The 16,296-nt window shown below is 52.3% G+C and overlaps 2 protein-coding genes across 16 annotated transcripts in view; both read right to left on the reverse strand.

The window, feature by feature from the left end:
• AP2M1 (adaptor related protein complex 2 subunit mu 1) overlaps positions 1 to 7,972 on the reverse strand; it is a 31,117-nt gene extending 23,145 nt beyond the window's left edge. For 8 of the 9 annotated variants that reach the window (XM_030027822.2, XM_030027819.2, XM_030027820.2 and 5 more), the window contains exon 1: positions 7,856 to 7,972. The gene's annotated coding sequence lies outside the window, so the exon portion shown is untranslated. Of the gene's footprint in view, positions 1 to 6,804; positions 6,874 to 7,855 lie in introns of all 9 variants that reach the window. The other variant, XM_030027812.2, reaches the window with a different exon arrangement.
• A 795-nt stretch (positions 7,973 to 8,767) lies between these two features.
• DVL3 (dishevelled segment polarity protein 3) overlaps positions 8,768 to 16,296 on the reverse strand; it is a 33,655-nt gene continuing 26,126 nt past the window's right edge. For 2 of the 7 annotated variants that reach the window (XM_030028768.2, XM_030028777.2), the window contains 12 exons: positions 16,109 to 16,202; positions 15,632 to 15,701; positions 15,218 to 15,357; positions 14,944 to 15,020; positions 14,399 to 14,511; positions 14,033 to 14,083; positions 13,762 to 13,911; positions 12,749 to 12,880; positions 12,327 to 12,494; positions 11,497 to 11,709; positions 10,810 to 11,208; positions 8,768 to 10,333 (listed from right to left, as the gene is read on the reverse strand). In XM_030028768.2, coding sequence (XP_029884628.1) covers positions 10,302 to 10,333; positions 10,810 to 11,208; positions 11,497 to 11,709; positions 12,327 to 12,494; positions 12,749 to 12,880; positions 13,762 to 13,911; positions 14,033 to 14,083; positions 14,399 to 14,511; positions 14,944 to 15,020; positions 15,218 to 15,357; positions 15,632 to 15,701; positions 16,109 to 16,202 — 1,639 coding nt within the window. In that variant the 3' untranslated portion in view covers positions 8,768 to 10,301. Of the gene's footprint in view, positions 11,209 to 11,496; positions 11,710 to 12,326; positions 12,495 to 12,748; positions 12,881 to 13,761; positions 13,912 to 14,032; positions 14,084 to 14,398; positions 14,512 to 14,943; positions 15,021 to 15,217; positions 15,358 to 15,631; positions 15,702 to 16,108; positions 16,203 to 16,296 lie in introns of all 7 variants that reach the window. The other 5 variants (XM_030028769.2, XM_030028770.2, XM_030028772.2 and 2 more) reach the window with 5 other exon arrangements.

Here is a 16,296-nt window from a genome sequence, read left to right on the forward strand (position 1 = left end):
TTTGACCTTTTCCTAGGGGGTCTCAATATTTGACTTACATTTTTAAACCACTGCTCAGCAAGAAGCTCACTTCATCATCTGTCATAACTCCAAGATCACACCTTGAAGACTGAATTCAGTGATTAACCACATTACGGGTTAAGCTAGAATTGCCTTTGCTCCCTAATCCACCTATCTGCTATATGCACCATTGTACATTTTTGTACCTTGAATTTAGTGTGCCATTTTGTAGTCCCATCACTGCACCTCTATGCCATTTTTTACCTACTTTACCCTTACTACTCTGAATACCCTTCTATCTACACACACAACACCTGCCATGACTACTGACCACAACTGCTCTTATTGCAAATCCTCATTTGCTACAAAATAGGAGCATGCAGAGAGACTTTCCATGCTGCACTGGTAATGGAACTCGATATTGAACAACTTGCTCAAAGTCAGAAAGGGACAGGCTCTGTGCTATGTGAACCCCTGGTTAATACCCAAGGTGGTAGTTTCACTTACTACAGATTTAGCCACAGGATCAGGACCATTCTGCCAGTTTGTTTTATAATGGCAGCCTACCAGCATAAATATACCTGAGAGATATGCACTAGCATTATTTCACATGTAGTAGCAGCTTGCCTCCATACCAGTTATCATTCTTCTCAAGCCTGAAAAAATGTACAGCTCCACAGATTAAACCTGAATTCACATTTAAGTGCAATTTACCTAACTCAATTTGTGTCAGACAATTGGTAAAGTGTTTCCAGGTACCAAGCAAAGTGACATGAGCTAAAGACAGTGAATACAAGGAAACAATTTTAGATGACTAACCCAACTGTACTAGCTATCCATTAGGTCTCTACAGTACTTGAAGGACACATGCAGTATAAACCTCTTGCTGCACTCCCATCTAATGACATCAGGGACCAGAGAGGTCTCAAGTGCACAAGGTATTTAACACAATTATAAGCAGACCTTCCTTGCTCCGCTTGACTTCTGGAGTCCAGCATCTTGAAGAGTTCCAAGCATCACAAGCACATACAGCACAACAGCATCAACACACCTTACGGCAAGTTCGGTTTGGTGCAGTGCCGTTCTCTCAGCCAGCCTTCACCAAGTTTGCCCACAACGGAAGTTCAGGGAATGCTGGCAACATTCCAGTCTTCCTCTCAAGCCTTGCATTACACCCCTCCCAGACACAAGATCAGAGTGACTGCACTCCCTCCCCACTACAGAGTTACTTCCATCAGCTAATGGGAACATGTCCACACAGCTGGAAACTCAAGAGGTAGAATGACTAGCCCAGAGATAGATGAACAGATGAGAGGAAAGCTATACAAAGGGCAGCATGCAAAAGAAAGTTGCTTAAAGCTTAGCAAGAAGAATGGCTCTTTAAGATGACAATGCCTCTCCTTGAAGTGGCTGCAGTGAAAATAAGCCTGCTTTGTTTTGATCCTCATTTGTGTTTCGGTACAAGTTTCACAGACGGTCGTTTCAACTATGTCAAGGTTACACTGCAACTAGAATGAGGTTTTCAGTAGTACAGTTCGGATCTTCCACAGGTTTTTAGTGGTACAGGTATGATCTTCCACTTGTTTTCAAATAATAGTTTTCTTTCCAGATCAGCTTTGAAAATGAAAGATCCTAGTGCTTGCAATGGTTAAGAACTGCAGGGAACAGGGCTCAGATTAATTTGAGACTGACATTCAGTGACTCACAACTGCTGGAATCGGAAGGCCCCAGAGTAAGAAATCCACCACAGGAGATGGGTTCATCTGCTCGCTGTGCATAAGCGACATGACTCAAAGTTTCCCAGCATTGCTCAATCAGCTTTCAATGACTCATTCTGCTCCTCTCCACAGTCAGCCTTTTCTAGGGAGCTCGCCCTACACTGTTTTTGAGTTTCCTCAGGCTAATAGCTCATTGCAAGACACAGAGCAAAGCCCATCGCTTCTTCAGCTGTTTATCACTAAGTGCCTGAAAACCAACATGACTCTAGCTGAAGCCTTCGGGTTAATGGCCCATCAACTGCATTTTCGGAGCTTTGCAGTTCTGCTCCTTCTGTTTCACTAGCTTGAACATATGGCGACCCACTCCACACTGCTAGCTACAGCCCTGTTTTCCAGTTATAGTATGGATGGATTTATTCTAGTTAAGGTACAGAGAAGATCCACATGTATATTGAATTCACACCAGTTGATGACTAATCACTTTAATTTAGGAATAACAGTCCTCTCCCAATACACTGCATTCTTCAAGCAGCTAGCTACTGGGGTAGGAATGAGATCTAACACCTGAATACTGCTCCTACAAATACCTAAGGCCAGTATGCTTCCTACTCTGTTGCCAAGTCCTCACATTCCCATAGACTTCTATTTCAACCCATAAATAGAAAGGAAAAGGATCATGAAGAGCATCATAGACAGACCACATACTTATACATGCTTATAAAAACACTAGGAGTTAAGGGTACATGGAAATGCCTTTCCAGAACACCTTTTCACTCAAGTGAAAATGAGAGCATTAAGATACACCTTCATAACAACTGTGGCAAAGTTACAACATTAAGACAGCCAGCTACAAAAGAGAACATGCATAAAAACGCAACGCTGGGATGTGAATCTGAATGCATTTCAGTAGTTACATAACTGAAAAGCAGCAGGATTAGCTGGACCTACAGTGACTGACATGGTAACGTGCACCTCAAAAAGAATCAAGCATACTAATCTCAAAACATGTCACTGCTCATGCTGTGCAGTGGATGTGCATTAGACGGTATCCCTCTCTCAAACCATCATGACACATTAGGTGAAGTCCCAGAAGCCAGTCTGCAGCAGGTTAGCTGCAGGGAGTCCAGAGAAAGATAAAGATGCAATTAAGCACAGTATCTCAAAACCTGCTTTTGTCCACTGATTCTATCACAGATGGGAGAATGCTCTATTTTACTAGCTCTGACCTAAAGACAGGTGGTTCTCCAAAAGCCATCAGACTTTGCCCTTTCAGGCCTACATTGTGCCACACACTTGGAATGTATGGGTGCAGTCAGGAGCACAGGCTTGGGCAGCAGGATCCTGTTGCTGGGTTGTCAGTAGCTTCACATATTCTGGCATGCAACAAGTGGCTGAACTGGGAGCTACCTAATGAGATGATACACTAAACCTGGATTTAGCAAGTGTAGATTCAGCAGGTCCCTCCTGCAGTATGTAAGAGCCCTGCCTTCCACTTCCATTGCCTCTTTGTGGATTCTGACCTAGAATAGCTGCAGAAAAATGAACATAGAGCACAGATCTTTCTTGGGCTATGCAAGGCAGACATAAGGAATGGACTAACAAGAGTAGTTTGTTCCCTCTGCAGCAGTTTGTTTGTATCTGCAGCAGCTCTTCGAGAAACATCACAGTGAACAGTACTAATTCTCCAGCCTTTGTCCAGTGCATTAGACTCCCACGGTCTCTCTACTTGAGAAGCCATAGCATCCCACCAGTAACAAGACACCACTGTAGTACCACAGCCATCTGTTCATTAGGGTATGAAAGACAAAGCTGAATTCTAGCTTAAGTCACAGATATACAGACATTCAAACAAGTAATTTTCTCCAATACATTTGTCCCATAACAAGAAGTCTTTCAGGTGACACCATGTAGACCATTAATCCTTCCCTGCACCAGCAGGAACAGTGTTAGCTTCAACCTACACCACAAACTTTGGAACACAGTTGTTTGCCTTTTGTAACTGTATTTGCACAAATGAAAACAAAACAAAAAAAGCTGATCTGCTCAAATTAATTGATTAGGAAAAACAGTGAATTGTTACTCAGTTTTCTGCAGTGGTATGAGGCAACATGGCTGCAGTAACTGCAGCTTTGCATCCAGGCAAGAGATGCTTGTTCTTGCTCTAAAAGAATGAGGTACTGTATGGAAGAAACATGTCACTAGCAACGTGCCTACAGCCTAACGGCGCTGGAGCCACCATAAACTTCGGATGTACATTGGTATTTTTGCCTCAGGAGAGAGCAAATGCAGTTGTCTGTATCCTCCCTCACCAGTTTCTCTAAGTTCAGTGCAGGCAGAAGCCGCTGAACTCTTGAGCCAGGCCTGGCTGCTATCATGGCAGGTCCACTAGCAAATCCTCAATGTTCTCTCTTCAGAGGTGCAGTGGTAACATGGCAGCTCAAGAATAACTGCTCAGGAGCAGCCTGACAGCAGGGACAGGAGTTCTTAGGCTGCCCCTAACAATATAACTACAGTTTCACATTACCACCCAAGTACCAACAGCCTCTGGATTTGGCGAGCACTGGTAGCATCCCGATAGCGCTAAGTGCGTTTGTCCATTCATTTTAGAACACACCTCTGGGATCAGCTGTATTTCACTAAGCCAGCTGTGCAGGTACTATTCTCACTACAGATACCTCTCCAGAAAAGTCTAGCACTACAAATAATGAAAATAAGCACGTGACATGATCTGCCAGTTACCTTCAACTCAGCCACAGACAGAGCAAGCCACTGAGGCTTCACCAGCAGAGCTGAGGGGACTCCTGCTCATCTGCAAAGCCATTTTGGCCCAGCTCCACTGTGAGACAAGCTGTTAGCTTCATCGAGTTTCCTGTGCCATCAAGTACAGGGTATGAATAAACACAAGATGATCAGTAGTGAGCCCAAGACCCAGCTACTCTGGCCTTTGTCACTCCCATTAAGGGGCTAGAAGTTTCCCACAGCACAGACATCACTTAGTTTGAATGAAAACAAGAACGCTTATTTCTCTAATCTACACAGCACATCTAGGAAACAGCCATCACAAGTCAGTTAATAAGCTGGTGTAAAGCAACCAACCCATTTAGTAGTCTATTAAAAGAAAGTTTGGGTTCTGACTTAACAGTAAGTAAGACTTCTGTGCATTAATGAGCTTATCTAACTAAGCAGTTCAAGGTACATTAGCTGCTGGAGTTCTCATCCAGGAAGAAACCAGGAGAGGTATTGCAGCTCTCACCCAGAGGGCTGAGGGTAAATCACCAACTGTAACAGTTTCTGCATTCCAGAAATCAGTATGATCTTGGAAAAGTGACAACAGTTGAAGCAGGAGGGGGATTAGTCAGGCTGCTCTGGCAAACTGGAGTTATTCAGAAAACCAGTCCTTTCAGGTTAGCACTAGCCATTATCAAACCGAAAGGCTTAAGGCTCACAACGATGTCATCACCCCACCAGCTAATCCAAGCATCTAAGCTTTGCTTAGAGGGCTGCATTAGCCACTTTCCAGGAGGCCACAGGCTGCACTTGGTTTTAAACAAGAGTAGCTGCAATCACTTCATCCTAGAAAAGACAGGCTGCATAATTTAATTAAGAGGCATACCGTGAGCTAAAGAGCTACTGAGATAAACCCATCAGTTTCAGAGAAACCATTCCTATTTTAAACCCAATCCCATAAATCCCCATAACCAGTGGGCAGGAAGAGGAGCACATTCAACTCTTACCAGACTCTCCTCCTACAGTCTACTTCTGCGTGCCATAATGCACACAGCCAGTCTAAAGAGTAAAAGGAGATAAGCACTGACACAGGGAAACACGAGAAGCTCCCTTAGTCTGGTAAAACATCACAGGAACAGCATTTAACACACCTCTCCACCTTATTTTGAGTCCAACCTTACCTGAACAGTCCAAACGCCTTCTTCCATTTGTACCAGTTCTTCTAAGGCAGTTTTAAAGTCAGTCTGAAGCAACTTCTACTTGCTTTCGCTCTTGAGCTAGAAACCTGAACAGTGACTTGCATTCTATTCATCTTCTAACAGAAGGGGTTAGAGACACGGACTGCAGTTTGAGCAAGAGCTTGTATTCTGCAGACCAGTAATGGCCTAGGTGCCCTGACTTGCCGGTTTTTCTCTTTCTACTATTACTGCGGAGCAGATAACTGCACTTCACATTCTGTGCCTCAGTCTGCAAGCTTTTAGTTGAGCTGCCAAACTCCTGCTGAGATCAAAATAATATACGGCTTGCTAGTAACTTTTGACTCTTTAGGTCATTCACTAAAGGAAAGAAGCTGACTCTGCCATACAGACCAATTATATTTTGGCAGCCCAGGCTGTACTTCTGTCCATCCTCCAGTTAACTCTAAGAACAGCCTTTAAATACTCTAATGGCATTTAGTAGTGTAAGCTTAGTAAACCAGTGCAAGGTGTTATGCTGCAGAAGACAGTCTTGGCTTTATTATTTCTTGATGCAGCGATGAGACAAGAAAAGTTTAACTAGGGTCACAGGAAGTTTCTTTACAAAGCCCATTTTGTTTAGTGATTGTTCTCATTCCCTCCAAAAAATGAGACACTATCAAACCGGAGTGCATTTCCAGTCATCTATGCTTCAAAGAACTCAAGATGTATGTAACCCTTCACTACCTCAAGACTCAACTCTTCAAAGGCCAGAACTGTGCACTCTCAGGAGGAGGAAGCCAGCCATAATACCCTCTAAGGATATCTCAAATGCTTTCCCTGGAAGAAAAAATGGCCAGTTTGCAGTCCAAGGAATGCCTGGTATCTTTGTCACTAGATGTCAGTAATATGGCACTTTCTACAGAAGAGAAATGATGCCTCGCTTCTGACAGGGAAAATATGGAAGCCGGCAGTTTGGCAGCATCTCATCAGATCACAGATTGTCCCTGCAAGCAAAATTCACAGGGACAAGTACAGCTTTTACTACAGGGAAAAAAAACCAGTAGCTACAGCTCTGATAGCATTCAAGCAAATGTTGCCCAACAAGACACCACATGAGCCTATATGCAGTTAGAAATCTGTAATACCTAGACTTCTGAGCTGCAGAAGCCATCCAGACTCACCTATCTGGGAAAGTTCCAGGCTCAGATTTTGGCAGCCCGAGGCTAAAACTTGATAGCAGCTTTGTCATACTAAGGCAAGCAGAAAACAGATCATAGAATCACACTGCTTATGGGGAGAAGCCTAGATCAAAAGCAAGTCATTTCCTAGTGGGGAGAGAAGTCAACTGCACCAAACGATAAACACAGGCTGCATTTCCTGCAGCTTTACTGAATCCAAAAACCTAGCCCAGAGAAGCATGGAAGTGGAAACACATCTAGAAGAGCCGTTGGATAAAAGCCTGTTTTAAGCCTCAGAACAAGCACAGTTTAGCATCAGCAGCGCTACGGTCTGCCTCAGCAGGTTTTCCAGGGAGGAAGCTAGAGTGTGCAAGCCATGACCTAGCTAATTCACGTTCGTATCCGTAGTACAGGCAAATAATTTTAGGGGAAGCTCCTGCCCGATCCGACTGCAAGACCTTTGCTCAAGCTGCCCTAGCACATCTGTGCAGGCCTTCCCTAGGCATCCTGTGCCACACAGAGCTTGACTCTGTCCCCACCCTCACCCGGTTCAGCACCGCAGGGATGCCACCCCAAGTATTCCAGACAGAGCTAATTCACAGACGCAATTAATAAAACCCCTCAACCCCAAGCAACGTGCGAACGGATAAGCCAGCCTCGGCAGGGCTGGGGTCGCCCAGCACTCCCTCACAGGGGGCTGAGAAAAAGCCCTCCCGGGGCAGCCCCGCTTCCCTCCCACACGGCTCCGCAAGGGGCAGCCCAGCTCCGGAGGGCATTCCCGCGCCCCTCCTCAAGGGCAGCCGGCGGGGGACCTCGCCCCGCATGAGAGCCCCCCTCCCCCTCCCCGAGCCTGTCAGGGCCGCGCTGCGCCCCGCGGGGTAGGCCCGCGGACCCCCAACCCCCGGCGAGCGCCGAGGGAGCCGCCACCCACGGCGGCTCAGCCACCGCCCGGGCGCGGTCGACGCAGCGAGCCCCGCCACAGGAAACCGCCCAGAGAAGGGAAGCGGGCCGCAAGCCCTGCCGGGGAGCGGAAGGACGGCCCGGGGCACCTCACCTGCCGCTGCCCGCCGCCGCTCACTGCCCAGCGCCCAAGATGGCGACCGCCGCCCCCCCTTCCCTCCGCGCCCCCCCTATCACTGCAGAGCCGCCGCCGCGCATGCCCCGCCCGCGCCCCGCCGCCGCCGCGCATGCGCGAGCGTGGGGAGGCGGGGCTCGGCGCCGGCGGCACCCCTCGGCGGGGGCGGGAAGGCCAGTCCCGCGCGGAGCCTGCCGGGAGCTGTAGTCCTGCGGCGCGGTGCGCCCTTGGAGTTGTAGTCCGCGGAAGGGAGACGGCGTGGCCGCCGCGTCCACGGCGAGGGGCGAGCGGCAGCGCCGGGGCTCCGGGCGTGGGGCCTCCCCTTCCTCCCCGGTCCGCGTGGAGACCGCCTGTAGGGCACACGGGTGCGCCCGGGCAGGGAGGCTGCTTTTCCCCCCCGGTAGATGCCCGGAGCCACCGTGCCCCTCCACGGGGCTGCTGGCTCCCGCGGCCCCAGCACCGCCCACGGCGCTGGCCCCACGCACAGGCACCCCCGCTGCCGGGGGCGGCAAGCTGCAGCAAGCGCCGGGCCAGCGCCCGCTGTCAGACCTGCCCCCGATTCTCCCCCCTCCCAGCGCACCCGCTGGAAACGGGAGACCCAGGGAGCACCGAGCGCCCGGGGGCGGGCCCCGCCGCCGAGAGGAGAGCGGCGGCAGCGGGAGGCCCGGCCCGGGTTCAGGCCGCAGCAGCTCCCGGCAGCCCGGGGAGAGGCAGTCGGCAAACAGGCTCGGGGACAGGGTGCCCTCGTCGGCAAACAGGCTCGGAGACAGGGTGCCCTCGTCCCGCTGGGATCTCGCTGCAGAGCGGAAGGCAGGAGGACAGAAAAGAAGAGGCTGGGGGGGGGAAAAAAAAAACCAAACCAACAACCACCAAAACAACACAAGGCAGGAGTCCAATAAAACTATGTTTATAAATAAAAACAAGGAGATTGGTTTTGTTTTTATAAAACCCAGAGGGCAGGGTAGGGTAGAGCAAGGGCATGAGCAGTGGCCGGGGAGGCTGCTGGGTGGCATCAGGAGGGGGGGGGGACGGACGGGACAGGCAGCAGCTTGCTGGTGCCGAGATTGGGGGACAGGATGGCAGAGAGCGGGCACTGGGCAGGCTGACCCCGGCGGGCAGAGGGGAAGGAGAGGCTTTAGGGGGTCACAGGGAGATGAACTGATGGCACACGAGAGCTAGTAGAGGGGTTGCAGGGGCAACACAGACCCCAGAGGACAAGATACATTTCATCTCCAGCATATAAAAACCGCAAACACGAGAAAGACAAAAGGAGGCAACGCTTGCAGAGAAAGCCACGGTGCAGCAGAAGAGGGCACCGGGGTGCCAGCACCAACGGGAGCAGGGTTGAGCCTGTCTGTACTGTACCATGCGTGGCCATGGGCATGGGGAAGGGGGCTGCCCCCAGCCCGAGGCACATCTCTGAGTACCCAGAAGAGGAAGGAAAAAGGGCAGGGAGCGCTGGAGCAAACGGACTCAACTGTCCTGACGCATCTGCAGGCGCTGAGCCCAGAGGCCATGGTTCAGGCTGCAGCCTCCCTCCCCGGAGAGCTTATGTTGCTGCCAGGTACTGTTCACAGCCCGGAAGGAGCAGGGCTGTCCCAGCTCCATCCCAGAGCCTCATCCCTCCCAACAGCCAGGCCAGCAGCACTTGAGGCACTGGGCCAAGGGGGAGGTAGACTCCAGCCCTTCATAGGGCAAATGCAGGGGATCGCCATACTTCCCCAAAGTGTGAAAGCGAACCAGTTGTGCCCCTCCCTCGCCTCCTAACTCTGTCCAGGCCCTTGAAGATGTCACCTTGCTGAGCAGCAGCACGACAGCAGGAGCGAGAAGGCTGCAGCTGCCACCGCCAGTCCCAGGCATGGGACAGCCCCTACAAACGGGACAGGCAGCAGTGTGTTGCAGGCAGGAGGGCAAAGCGCAGGACAGAGGGAGCAGAACTCTGCCCTTAAATCCCCCCTGAGGACCCAAGGGGAGGTGCAGGGCCCTGAGTCGCGCAAGGCTGCGTGCAGGCACCCACCACCACTCCAGGCTGAATGGAGAGGTACAGCCCCAGCCCTGAGACTCGCAGCCCAGGCAAGGTGAAGGAGAGTCCTGCCATGGGGCAGTGCCAGGCTCAGACCTGGCCCAATGTGTGGGCAAGAGGAGGGAGGCAAGAGGGAAGTGGCAGCATCTCTCCACTCCCTGGAGGCACTGAAGCCCTGGAACATTCATGCATTAGCCAAAAGGCAACTACAACGGGATCTAAAACGCATATATAAGGCTGGTCCCTGCTCCCCTCTCAGGGCTGCGGGAAGGGCAGGGTGTCTTCCGCAAGGGGGAGGAAAGAAGCCATCTTCAGCGCCACGTGTGCCCAGCGCCCTTGGAGCTCCGTGTCCTCCTGTCGGGCCACGCCACGCTCCAGCTCTCCCCCCCACAGGCGGCAGGCTCAGAGAAAGTCAAACACCCCGTAATTCTTTGCTGCTTGATAGAAGAAACACAAAAGGGTGAAAAGAAAGAAGAGATGTTTAGGGTGGAAGGACCGAGGCAGCAGCGACACACGGGCAAGCAGCACAGGGCGCTGGGACGGGTGCGGATTAATGGGGTTAGAGAGGACGGCAGGAGGGAATTACCATCGGCAATACACAAGTCTGGTGGCGGGATGGGCTGGCAGCACCCAGGAGAGGCCTGCCAGGCCCGTCCACCCCGCTCGAGGAGGGATTAGAATCAAGGTTTAGTTCCATTTATTTTTTTTTTCCCTTTTTTCTTTTCATTATCAAGACCAAAAAAAAAAAAAAAAAACCAAAAAACAAAAAACCACCAAAAAAACAAAACCCAAAAAACAAGGGGTGAAGCCAGGGCTGGTCCTAGGAGACAAACGACGGGGATGGAGGGGAAGGAGGGGCAGCAGACAGACACGGGACGGGCGCTTCACATTACATCCACAAAGAACTCACTGGGGTTGCCCATGGCCATTCGGAAGGACTGTCTACTGGCTGTCAGTTCGGGGGGCACAGAGGCCAGGTCACGGCCCGGCGGTGCCCCGGGGGGCCCCATGGCTGAAGGCGGTGGAGGCATCAGCAACATGGGGGGGCTGAAGAGAGGGGGGAGGCCGGGTGGCCCATACGACTGCTGGCTGTGGTGGCTGCGGATGCTGTGAGCCAGAGAGTGCTGGCTACGCTGGCTGTGCTGGCTGGCCGGCACCGAGCGCTCGCTGGCCGCGCGCTCACGCCGCATGCTGCTCCTTGTGGTGTGATCCGACTCACTCCCGCTGCCGCCTGACTTGGACTCCCCGGTCTTCTCTCTCTCCTTCCTCCTCTCGCTGCCGCTGCGATTGGAACCGCTGCTCCGGCTCCCTGTAAAGTGCATGAGGCAAGGTTAGGTGACAGCTCAGACAAGCCAGGAAGAAAGGATGCTCCTCTAGGCAAGAGAGGACTGCAGCATGCTGCAGAGCAGCCGTCCACCAGCGCAGTCCCCGCTCTCAGTCTCCTTTCAATTCTGAGTCCCACAACCCTTCTGAGATGGCTTTTGCCCTGGCTCCCCCCACACATAGGGCCCTGCCTAAGCAGCCTTTTCCTGCTGCTTCCCCATACTGAATAGGGCAATTGCCCACCTGCAGGCATATTTTAGTCCTTTTTACTCACCTTCACTGTGCTGGCTGCCTGCACTGCCCCCTCCATAGCTGTAGCCTGGGTCAGGGAAGCCGGGGTGGGGGTTGTATGGGTGAGGCGGCGGATACTGATACGGGAAAGCCATAGGCCAGGGTGCAGCTCCTGGGTGGGGGAGTGGAGCCAAAGTGTCCTGGTCGGAGGCACCACTGGAGCCATCATGATCATGAAGAGAAAGATTAGCCATGTCTGCAAGAAAGCAGAGAAGAGGGGTTAATCCAAGCAGAAAGACAACCACGTGTGATGAAGCAGCTCCCTGTCTACCCTTGCTGATGGACAAGGATGGGGTACACAAGGAGACACAAGAAGTTGGCACTCTCCCTGCTACTCAATGCAACCATTTGTGCTTCCTGGCTGGACAACAGCCAGGCTGTGCAAGTCCGAGCTGCCACTCTAATACAGAGACGAGCTTGGTGGGAAAGGACCACCTCAGAGCTACAGCTCACCCTGCCAATTACTTCCCATCCCTCTTATTTGAGCAGAACCCAGTTGTCTGAGCACCACCCCCTTGCGAGCACTGGAAGTTCAGAGCCTGGAGACAAAGTCAGTAAAGACTAAGAATCGACTATGGCTGCCTAGGAGAAAAGATTATAGTAAGTGACATTGTCAACACTGCTTCCAATGTCACCACCCCAGCAGCATGACAAGGGAGCTGGGATATTCTTCATCACTCTCTAAAAGGGTCTGTAGAACAAGGGGCCCAGCCTGATGGCAATAGCTGTAGCGCTGTCCCCACAGTGTCAGCAGTGCTCTGCAGGACCTCTACCACTCCATTCTCACCCTCCCACCCATGCCAAGTGCCATACTTCCACAGAGGTCCCCGAAGATGTAATAGCACTGCTCCGAGAAGGTAATCTTGTTCACGGTATGTCGGATGTAGCCAGCCTTCAGCAGATTGCTAGCATATTTGCGGGATTCACGACGGTCTGTAAAACCCTCCACATGGTGATAGAGCCAATCCACCACATCCGAACCTGCCACCAAACGTCAGTGTTAAATACAGCAAGAGAGAGTGAGACAGTGGCCCTTGAGGCAGTGGGCCACACTGGAGCCAAGACGAAATGGGCCAAAAGGTGAAAAGGGACTGCACAGCCAAAGGTTCAATTTGTGACTCTGGCCTGGAACAGTTAGCTTACAGTGACAGAGATGTTCCCTTGGGCATCTGCTTGGAAAACAGGCCACCCATTCCCCAGTCCCTGCCTCTGCTGCAGACAGCACAGTCTCTTACCAATGAAGGCATTGGGGATGGTGATCTTCAGCCACATGCGGTCACGCACCTCCAGGCCTGACTCTGGTGAGGCCATGGCTTTGACAATGGTGGCCATGTCGCTGTGGATGGACAGGTGAAAGTCATCGAGGCCTGTGGTGTGGATGAAGGGAGGCAGAGATGAGAGAGGACAGAAAAGACAACAGGGCCACATGGAAGCATCACATACAGGAGCAATGGGCCAGGGAACAATACATCACAGTCAGCCTTGGGGCGCATGCTGTGTAACCCCCCTTCCAGCCTTCTGACGTTATCCTTCAACACATCAGCCATTTCCTCTTGTGCAAACCCCAGGCTAGAGTCTCCTTCTTTCCAGCCAGAGTCTCCTTCTTTCCAGCCAGAGTCTCCTTCCTTCCAGCCAATCCCAAGCAGCTGAGATCCAAAAGCTGCCAACTGAGCCCACACAGCCCAGCAAGAGAATTCTCTGCTCCTCACAAACTCACAACAAACTCCTGGCTTTTTGCCCCATCTGAGCTCTCCAGACCCTTGCTTCACGGCTCTGTATACTAGAATCACCCAAAACCTTCAGAAAGCAACCAAAAGAGCCCTGTGCTCAGCAGGACCCTGCTCCACTGCAAGGCTCTTTGCTCCCAGCTGCTTTCATCCTGCCCTATCTGCTGTCTGGCAGGGCAATTGCTCCAGGGCAAGCTGAATCCCTCTGGTCCGGCACTCTCAGCCGCTAATCTCTGACTGCTCTGAGCCTTCTCCTCTGCACCTGCCACAGCTCCTGGATTGCGCCCAGGCTCTTCTACTCTCCTTATATAGAAGGCTGAAAAATGTGGTATTAATTGACCCAGGCAGAACTCCCATTGATCCAAGCACCTGCCTGGTGAGAGCTGCTTCCCTCCTAGTCCCTTGGCAGGACAGATCTTGCCCATCCCAGCTGTCCCCAAGCAGATGTATTGCTCCCATTACAGCACAGTGAAGGTGAGGAAGCCGTGCAGCGGGTGGAGCACGGAGGCACAAGGACTTACGTTCGGTCTCTGGGATGGAGCTGGTGATGGAGGAGCTGGTGGAAGTGATTGTGCTCATGGATGGACTCATACCGTACGCTGGGTAGGTGCCAGTCATCGCTGCCGTGTGAGACACCCAGGCTGCCGGGTCGATGGGCCGGATGGGCTCACCTGCATTGAAGAAAGAGTCAGTCAGTAGCTATAAGAAATTATCCCCTCATCAAATCAACCTCTGGGGAGGGACAGGGACTCAGCGCAGCCCATTCCATCCCCAGCATCTGCCGGGACTCACCCGGATCGGAGCATGGAGAGTCTGGCCCAGCCCAGATCCGCTGGGGAGCAACTGGGAGAGAAAGAAGAGAGGGAGGGTCAGCAGGAGAGGTGCAGAGGGAGAGATCCCCCTATGGCTCAAGGAGGGGTTTCTCTTTCCTCTGGCGCCCCGAGCAAGTGACCCCCCTGCCCCAGTGAAACGCGTCCCCAGCGTGATGTGGGAAGGAGGGCTGGGCTTATGGGCATTTTGGCCTGGGAATAGGAAATAGTAGTCTCCTAAGAGGAGAGCTGAAACCCCATTGAACCCCAATTCAGTGCCACATGGGGTCACACACACAGGGGAGGAACAAGACAACAACCAAGTAAGTGCTTAAGGCAGGGCTCTCACATGAGCTGGGCACCAGCGTTAAGGGTGGGTCAGCTATCCACTTACTCCTGGGTAACGAGAAGCAGCCCCGGGGGCTGGGGTCCCAGCACTTGGCCACCGTCAGGGTGATGGGCCTGCAACAAAAAGGTGAGAGTTAGAACAAGAGCTCAGTGGCACAAACCCCTGTGTGATGGGAGGATGCTGTATGCTGGCTCTCTCCTGTGAGACAGGGAGAAGCTGCCAGTGAAGTGCCCTTGTCCCCCTCCAGCTGTGGATTTCCTTAGTGGCATGGACAAAATGATGTGACCCTGCTGAGGGTTGCTGATGACCCTAATGACATCGCATCCCCACAAAAAAGGGGCACAGACCCCAATTCACCACCATGCTGCTGGCTGCAATTCTTGCTTTGGGCATGAAAACCCAGGAGTCAAAGCAACACCAAAAACATAAGTTCTGAGCTTCTGCAGAGCCACTGGCAGAGGTGGCTGGAAGACACAACAACTCACACCCCCCAAGCACACACCGTGCAGCTGCCCATGCAGGTAAGGAACAACCTGAGTACTTACCCCGGCTTGTGCACAATCTCCCTCAGCACCCGCACAGCATCATCGTTGCTCATGTTCTCAAAGTTGATGTCATTTACCTGCAAACAACGCAAAGAGGTGAGTCCCAGAGATGTGACCAGAGGCTGAGCTCCCCACTCAGCTCAGCAGTGACTCAGCTTCCCTCTTCCAAGCGCAGCTTCCTGGGTTTAGCCTGCCAAAGTGCGCAGGGAGGCTTCTGGGTCTTTTCTTACTGCTTTCCCAGGCCCAAAGATGGAGGTATGTGGGCGTGAAGTACCTGCAAGAGCATGTCTCCTGGCTCAATCCTGCCATCAGCTGCCACAGCGCCGCCCTTCATGATAGAGCCAATGTAAATGCCTCCATCCCCACGCTCATTGCTCTGTCCCACAATAGAAATACCCAGGAAGTTGTATTTCTCTGCAGGGATGGAAAGAGAAAGAAATAAGACACCATGAAGCAGCAGGCACAAGCAGCCCTAACCTCAGACAAACCATGTGCTAGCTCCCCTGTCCCAGAGAGATGTCCTGGGATGCAGAGTAACTCTTGAGAGGCTTCAAGACAAGCCACTTTCCTACAGAATCCATCTCCTCACTCCCCCCGATGTGTTCTCTTTGCCCCCTCCCCAGTTCCTTCTCCATCACTCAATCTCACTCTGGAAGGACTGCAGGCTCCATGCACACCTCTCACTCACCCATGTTCAGCGTGACTGTGATGATGTTCAGGGACATGGTGGAGTCTGTGATGCTGCTGAAGGACGATGACTGCAACATAAGTGAAACATAAGATGTCCTCCTGGGCCGCAGTAACACTCCCAGCCCCAGGCCCCCTCCACTTGTGCTCCCTGCCACTCCCTGTGGGACCACAGCCACCACCCACAACTCCAGCCTTATGCTGGAGTTTTGCAAAGCCAGAGGGCATCAGCCACACTCCTTATGACCTCTCCACAGCCAGGACAAGGTCTGTGGTCCCAGCTCTTGAGGCTACATTGGCTCGAGAAAGGTTTACAGCACCTTATGAAGTCTGAGCACTTGGACACCACCTGTCCCCAGCTGTGCCCACAGCAAACACCCAAATCCCTGATCCGCCCTGGAGCACTGAGTGGAGAGATCCACCAGGCAGCCCGCCTTGCCCAGCACTGCCCTCCCCAGGACACCCAACCCCTGGGTACCCGCTCAATGCGTGGAGCCTTCTGTTTCCGCCGGCGTCGCTTGTGCCTCCTCATTAGACGGGAAGCACTGCTTTGCTCTGTTGAACTGCTAAACCTAGAGGCAAAAGCGAGAGTCAGCTCTTCTGCTTCCAGGGTGGTGGCTCTGGCAGCAAGCAAGCCACAGAAATCGCACAGGGAATAGATGATTG

This window comes from Aquila chrysaetos, chromosome 10, assembly GCF_900496995.4.
Source record: "Aquila chrysaetos chrysaetos chromosome 10, bAquChr1.4, whole genome shotgun sequence".
NCBI classification, from domain to species: Eukaryota; Metazoa; Chordata; class Aves; order Accipitriformes; family Accipitridae; genus Aquila; species Aquila chrysaetos.